We start from the raw sequence: 7,012 nt of genomic DNA, 5'->3' as shown, positions 1-7,012 counted from the left end.
CCCAGGAGCTTCCTTTCTGTGCAGGGCGGAGCTGCTGTCAAGTTGCCCCCTCTCCCACCCTGTATCCTATCACCACAGAGCAGAGAGGGGGCATATTGGGACGGAGAGTGCTGGCTGCTTTGGGGAGTGGTGCAGGGCCAGGACAGGGAGCCTGCCCCAGCCTCACTGCACCACCACCCGAGATAAGCAGGGCCCAGTCGGAGCCCACACCCTGAAACCCCAGTCCTGAACGCCCTCTTGCACCCCAGGCTCCTGCCCCAAGCACTCTCCCCGAGCCTGCACCTAGAACCTCTCCTACGTCCCAACTGCCGGCCCCAAGGTCAGCTCAGAGCCCCTCCCACTCCAAATCCCTTCACCCAAGACCAGAGCCAGCACCCCAACCCTCAGCCCCAGCCTGGTGAAAGGGAGGCTGGAGTGAGCGGGGGCGAGGTCTCAGAAGGGGTAGAAAGGTGGGCAAAGGTGTTTGAGGTAGCTCTTGGATTGCGCTTAAATTAAGTCACCTCCTGCTTAAAAGGGTGGGGAGCCCTGCCTTAGGGAGTCTTCACTCGGGCTGGGTTGTTTTTCCTCTGGCTGGACAGCGACTTGCCTGCTGCCTGAGGAGTTGGTTCTTTCTCCCTGCCCAAGAAGGGCCCCATTGATCTCCCCCCAGATGAAATTTTAACAGGTAAACTGATCACTGCTGTCCATGGAAAGGGCCCTTTCCACAATCTAGTAACCAGCAAGACATGATGCCCTCTACGATGCTGGGCCTGGCCTCAGGTTGGAACTCACCTGTAGCCTCCCTGTGACAATTTGTCACCGTTTCCTCACTCCCTGCCCCTCTTACTCAGGAGGGGATCTTGCCCTGCTTTCTGAACTAACTGCAGACAAGACCGTTCTGTGCTTTCCTGCAGTGAACGCTGCCTCCTGTCACAAGAGCTGCTCCAGCCTCTTGGCAACAGAGCGGCCGCGGGCTCAGAAGCAGCCTTCAGCAACGGTCTCGATCAGAGTTGCCTTGTTTTTTCTATCCCTGTGCCGATTGTGTTTTCGGTGAACCCCTAGAAACATGCTCAGCTTACAGGGAACAGAGTAGCCTCATGCTCTGGGGGGAGGGGGGAGAGGAGGACCCCCCCTCCCCCCCCCCCGAGAGAAGGGCAAAAGGAGGAACCAGCTGGAGTCTGCCAAACTGCATCAGATCTGAGTGGCTCAGCAATGGCTAGGGAAGACTAGGGGTGCCAAGGTGAGTTTTGTTTCCATGCTAGTAGAGAGTCGGCTTACTAGGCCTCCGCTCTGGGCACCCACTACCTTTCCCACATGGGATGAGGGCTTGGCCAATAGATTTCCCTTCGAAGGCAGTAGGCGTGGCACTAGGTAACTTTGCTCCCTGTGCTTGGGGAGGCTGGCATTTCAGGGCTCTCCCCCACCATGGGCCTGCAGAGTTACAGGTCAGGGTCCCCAAATCCAGAGTTCAGGTTTCTCTTGGCTCTACAAATGCTAGCACAGCCAGGCCCACTTGATGCTACCTGATGACAGCGCCAAACCTTCCTACCTGTATTGCTATTTTACTTTAAATCCACTTCCTTAACCGTCTCACCCCCACCCCCCCAGTGGAGTTCTGGGCCCTGCTATGGCTCCGCTGCTCACCTGCACAGGAGCATCAGCCTCAGGTATAACTGGCCCTGGAGCAGACACCTGCCAGAGTGCAATGGAGCCTCTAATGGCTATTGCCCTGGGCTCTTCTAGAGCCACAGCCAGGCCACCTACCCCCTCAGGGCACTCCTGCCCCCCAAAGGCAGGTGGTGAGAAATCCAACCAGGGCTGACTTCTGCTGTTGCCAGCCCCCATAGGCAGCTTAGATGCCTCCTGAGATCAGGGAAGGGTCTAGGGCAGTGGCCCCTAATGGTGCTCCCAGGCACCCACTGCATGAGCAGCCCTGCCTCCTGGGCACCCAGCAGCCCCAAAAGGTTGGGGACCACGGGTCTAGAGCACCTAATGCCAAGAGGCCCAGCAGGGCAGAGGGAGAGGGGTCCTGAGTCAGACACCCAGGTCATAGCCCTATGCCCCATCCAGCTGCCACCCTTTACACCATCCCTGCACTCACCTTCCGCCAGGGAGTGATTCCCAGGGCTGGGCCCTCTCCTGCAGCATGCACAGAGCCAGCTCAGCAGCCAGGCTGACTTCTGGGGCAGCAGCACCCATGGAGTGCCCCAGCCTGCCATGTGCTGCTGAAGCCAGGGGCATAGCAGAGCCCTCCCAGAGGGGGCAGATGGCTTGCCCACAAGCAGGCCCAGCCCTGCCTCTCCTTGTGAGCTCAGCCCCTCTTAGACCCCCCAAGCCTACCAGGGAATTTTAGGTGTGGTAACCAGGGGAGACCAGAGATCAGCCAGGCACTGCCAATGCCCCCAAGCCGCTGGGTGTGTGAACAAGCAGGAGTCAGGAGGCTCTAAGAAACCCTCTTTAATGTGAATAAATATATTTCCAGGCAGTACAGACAGCGACAAGGGTGGGTGCCGTGGGGCAGCGACAAGCCATGTGGATGCAAGGGGGGGTGGATTCAGGGGAAGCCTCTCCCACCAAGTCCACAGCTGGCACCAGTTGCAGGTGAGTCCATTCAGCTGGGAGGCCAAGTGCACAAGGAACAGGAAGGTGGTGGGTGTCCAGCTGAGCCGAGGGAGCCAGCCCCCGGGGAGCTGGGCCCATGCAGCCAGTGCCGTGCCGATCCGACTCCCGCTCTCTGCCTCGCGCTCCCAGGCGGATGCAGCAGTGGGGGGGTGTGGGGGTGAACAGAGTCCAGTGCTCAGGGGCAGAGCCCTCACTGAAGCATCTTCCTGCAAGGAAGGGGCGGGAGGCTCTGCAGGGACGAGGCCTCCGCTTCTTTCTGCTCCTCCGTAGCGTCCAGCAGCTGGTGCATGTAGCAGGAGGTGCCCAGCAGCACGTGGCCTGTGGCCTGCATGGTGAAGACTGTCCAGCGCAGGGCTTCCCTGGGGCGGAGGGAGAGCAGCGTTAGGGGCCCAGGCTCAGCAGTGGGGGAGGTGTAGCCAGCTGTGGGAGAGGCCAGCACCTGCCTGGAGCCCAGGGCAGAGGAGACCCCACCCCACCCTCCAGCACAAGGGCAGATGGATGGAATCATGGGGGGTTAATCCCCTCCCCCCATGGCCCCTGCCCCTTAGAGGGGATAGCTCCTAGACTGAGGGAGCTGCTGTGGACATGCCACCTGGCAGAGGGGCTCAGATCAGTGGCTTGGTGACCTCCCAGCACCCCAGCTTTAGGGGAAGGGCTCTGCCCAGCACCCACCTCATGAGCCTCTTGGCCCCGTAGCAGCGCAGGTCGTAGGACATGCTGTAGGTGCCATAGAGCGTGGCCTTGACGTTCAAGCAGCCCAGGTCCTGGGGGTTGGTCTTGTACAGATCAAAGGTCACACAGGCCACGTCGATCCTCCGGCGGGGCTTGTGCGAGAGAGACAGCTGGTATCCTGCTGTCTGCAAGAGACACCCGTGCCAGGTCAGCAAGCAGCCACCTGCCCTATGTGAGCCCCAGTGGCCAGCAGCGGGTCCCCAACAGACAGTCCCCCCTCTGGCCTCAGAGCTTTGCAGGGCTAGCACAGAGCAGGGATGGGGTGGACTGTCCCAATGGGATACCAGGAATTTCCTGGTGGGCTGTTGTCTTAAGGGCCAGCTGCTGGAGGAAGGGGGCTTGTGACTAGGTGCAGCAGCCCTGCACTTTAAGTTCCCCGGTGCCGGCCATGTACAGGGCCCTGTGCAGCATGCTCAGACACCGTGCAACAGGTGAGAGGACAGACACCCAGGCGTGGTGACATCACAGCCTGAGACTTTAAAGTGGCCTGGCCCAGCACTGCACTCTGCACCCAGCTCCAGCCCGTGGTCTGGAGCCCCCGGAAGTAGCTGGAGCCCAATTGCCGACTCCAGCCCTGCAAACTGGAAGGCAGAAGCCAGGGAGGGGAAGGAAGGGGCTTGTGCTAGGAGATGAAAATGCCCCAGGGTTTGGGCTCCCCCTGGAGCACCCAACCCCCCCCCCCCCCCCCACCAGAAAGCTGCACTTGCACCCGCCCTGGACAAAAAAGGGGGGGCAAAAAGTGTTTTGCTTGGGGCATCAAAAACCTAGAGCTGGCCCTGGACCAGGGGAAGGGGGAGGGGCATGCAGGGGGACAATGGGGAGGGCTGTTCTCAACCCATTTTGATTGCCAGTCCGCCCCTGGCAGGGGCCAGGCCAGCCGAGAGCTGTAGGCTGCCTAGGGCCATTTCCCTTAAGGGGCCCAGGCTGGCCCCTCATCTTACCTGCCTCCCCTAGTACAGGGAGGGTGAAGGGTAGAGCCCCAGGATCTGCGCCCATGGAGGATCCAGGCTCAGCACCCACTCCTGGGTGGAGCAGCCCCTCCCTGGGTGATCCTGTGGGCTGCATGCCCCGCCCAGCTCACTTCTGGGGAAGCCAGGCCATCAGGTCTTTGGCATGGGATATGGGAGGGGCCCAGTCTGGCAGACAGGACCAAGTGCCCCCTTCCAGTGCAGGAGACTGGAGGTTGCAATGGACCGAGACAGCCCAGGCCTGGCCCCAGCACAAGGGTCCTGGCTCAGCACTGGGAGCAGGAGCCAGTGACCTCAAGGCACCAGCTCCCTGATCTCAGGGGTAGAAGGGGGTCCAGTCCAGGGCCCGTCGCTCACCTTGGCCGCACGCCACGTCTGCCCATTGCTGAGGGCCATGAAGACGGTGCCCTCCTCCAGCGTCTGGAAGAACTCCTCCGTCTCCACGCTGGTGCCATCCTCATCCAGGACCAGCGAGATGGTGCCCACCATCAGCAGCGCCGCCCGGACCTGGCGGGCAATGCCACAGGTGAGGCCAGGCCAGGCAGGCAAGGCTGGGCCAGCCCTGGGACCAGCTCCCCCCCAGCTCACCTTTTCAAGCAGGTCGCTCAGGCTCTCTGCCACCAGGCCCTTGCGGAGGCTCCGGTCCCAGTTGCTGATGCGATAGGGCCGGGGCCTGGAGACGGGGCTGGACAGCAGCTGCTGGGTCATGGAGGCACTGACCGACACACACCTGGGACAGAGGGAGGGCTCAGCCGGGACCTGCCCCACAAGTGGGTGGTACTGCTAAGCGGAGGCAGGCCACCCAACCCGTGCCTAGAAACAGGCCAGCAATGTTCCCTCCCCCAGCAAGACCACCATGGCCCTGCCTGTCCCCTCCGCATCCCCCTCCCCATGAGGTAACCCAGGCTTGCAGCCAGCTGCCCCTCACCCCCCAGGGCTGCAGCCCGTTGGCACTTACCTGGAGAGGGAGCTCGGGGACAGCAGGCCTAGTGACTTCTTGGCATAGTCCATCTTGGCAGCCAGCAGCGTCTGCTCTGCAGAGGGGGAGTTGCTCAGCACAGGGGCCATGGCTCCCCCCTCTTACAGCCCCGAGGGCACTACACCTCTAGGCTGGAGCTGCCTCAAGTGATGGGCAGGTCAGGGTTAAGGCTGCTTCCCCCTACCCCAAACAGCATCCCCCCACTAGCAGACCCCTTCTAGCATTGTCAGCACAGACCCACCCACGGGGAACCTCGGTTCGCCCCCCCTGCACCCCAGAGCCCTGCACCCTCACCAGGCAGCCTCCACGCAGGGTCCTCACCACACTGACTCAGGAGTGCCCCAGTGCCGGCAATGCCCCGTGGGGCTGAGCCGCGCCCTTTGGCCGGGACAGGCTGCTCCCAGGGCACAGTGCCTGCCAGCTCAGCTGTTGCTCAAGGCAGCACGTGGGAAAGCCACTCGGCAGCACAGGGAGCTAAGGTCACTGCTAGCTCCCCCCCCCCCCCCTTCCCCAGGGCAGCTTCATTAGCACACCAGCACCACCCCGCAGGAGTCCCCCCCCCCAACCTCTAGCACCTGCTCCCCCACCCAGCACTCCACACTGCCCCCCCCCCCCCACTCAGTTGGGGGAAGCTCAGCTGCCCCATCTCCCAGGGAGCAGGAGACCCCCCCCCTCCCAGCCACACTCCCTTAGAACAGCCCCCCACCCCTGCTGAGTCCCCACAGCAAGGCCATCCCCTGGTACCCCAGCCAAAGAGGGCACCCCCCAGCAAGGTGGCCTCCTCCCCATGCCCTGGGCAAGGGGCAGGAACACGCCTGGGGTGGAGGAGGAATCACATAGCCGTGTATGGAGCACTCCCAAGAAAGGGGGCCTGGTGGGGGACCCCTTCCCACACCTTGGGGAGGCACCACCCCAGCCACCACTCAACGTGGGCCAGGCACATGAGCACCAGATAGGGCTCTGTGGCAGCTAGGATTAGGGGGAGGGAGGAGACATACAGCCCCCCCCAAAAAAAAAAACTTCCCTCCCCAGACCTCCAGCTCCCTAGGCTCAACCTCAGAGCTCTGCCCCCATTCCAGGGGGCCAGCCCTGCTGCCCTCCTACAGGCTAGGGCCACAGCCCTTCAAGCCAGGGGCCTCTGCTCAGCTGGGTCTCCTCAGGGACAATTGGGGGGGGAAGCACATCACCCATTAGTGTTACAGCAGCAGACACCAGCCATGGTGCCAGCAAAGACAGAAGCTGCCCCCCCCCCCTTGCTGGGTATCTGGAGAGGTTCCCCCCCAATCCGCCTGCCCTTCCTCCCCCACCCCCATAGCAGTACCAGCCCCACACTGCTTACCTAGACCAGGTCCCTGCTGCTGCCCAGCCAGCTAACTCCACAGCATCATGAGCAGCTGCTCCCTGGCTCAGCTTATATCCTGCCCAGGACCAACCCCGCCCACACCCCTGCCTCGTTAGCCAATCACCCGCAGCCAGGCGGGGGAGGGGGGCAGGCCTCAGCATCTGCCAGGGCCGAGGCCTGGCCAGGAGGGGTGCCAGCGCTGGGATTTCCCTGTGCCCCCCTGCCTGCCACGTGCACCCCCACAGGCCCTGAGCGGGGTGGGCAGCGTGTGGCATTGCCTCGGCAGCGTGCTGACCTGCGTGGTCCCACCGGGGGCCCTATGCAGGGATATTGGGGGGCCCCCAAACACATGCCAGCAATAGGGGCTCAGAGCCCCAAGAATGGCTTAGC

General features: G+C 62.7%; 1 protein-coding gene across 2 annotated transcripts; it reads right to left on the bottom strand.

Moving 5' to 3' along the window:
• Positions 1 to 2,421: 2,421 nt before the first annotated feature.
• CIDEC (cell death inducing DFFA like effector c) lies at positions 2,422 to 6,684 on the bottom strand. 2 transcript variants are annotated; one of them, XM_006122721.4, is made up of 6 exons: positions 6,620 to 6,684; positions 5,260 to 5,335; positions 4,890 to 5,031; positions 4,659 to 4,808; positions 3,274 to 3,458; positions 2,422 to 2,960 (listed from the first exon to the last, which is right to left on the bottom strand). In XM_006122721.4, the coding sequence occupies exons 2-6, from the start codon at positions 5,310 to 5,312 to the stop codon at positions 2,792 to 2,794; spliced, it is 699 nt and encodes a 232-aa protein (XP_006122783.1). In that variant the 5' UTR covers positions 5,313 to 5,335; positions 6,620 to 6,684; the 3' UTR covers positions 2,422 to 2,791. The 2 variants fall into 2 exon arrangements, with proteins under 2 accessions (XP_006122783.1, XP_006122784.1); XM_006122722.4 differs by lacking the exon at positions 6,620 to 6,684 and adding an exon at positions 5,575 to 5,599.
• Positions 6,685 to 7,012: the final 328 nt, after the last annotated feature.

The sequence above is a fragment of the Pelodiscus sinensis genome, chromosome 12 (assembly GCF_049634645.1).
Source record: "Pelodiscus sinensis isolate JC-2024 chromosome 12, ASM4963464v1, whole genome shotgun sequence".
Classification (NCBI taxonomy): Eukaryota; Metazoa; Chordata; order Testudines; family Trionychidae; genus Pelodiscus; species Pelodiscus sinensis.
Note: the sequence above shows the minus strand (reverse complement) of the source record. Positions and strands in the feature narration are given on the sequence as shown.

What these genes read in the sequence shown, in the direction of transcription:
- CIDEC (XM_006122721.4), bottom strand. Translation starts at nt 5,312, where the DNA reads ATGGACTATGCCAAGAAGTCACTAGGCCTGCTGTCCCCGAGCTCCCTC. An exon ending in TGAGCGACCTGCTTGAAAAG is followed by an intron (nt 4,809 to 4,889) that starts GTGAGCTGGGGG and finishes ATTGCCCGCCAG; the next exon opens with GTCCGGGCGGCGCTGCTGAT. An exon ending in AGACGTGGCGTGCGGCCAAG is followed by an intron (nt 3,459 to 4,658) that starts GTGAGCGACGGG and finishes TGTCTCTTGCAG; the next exon opens with ACAGCAGGATACCAGCTGTC.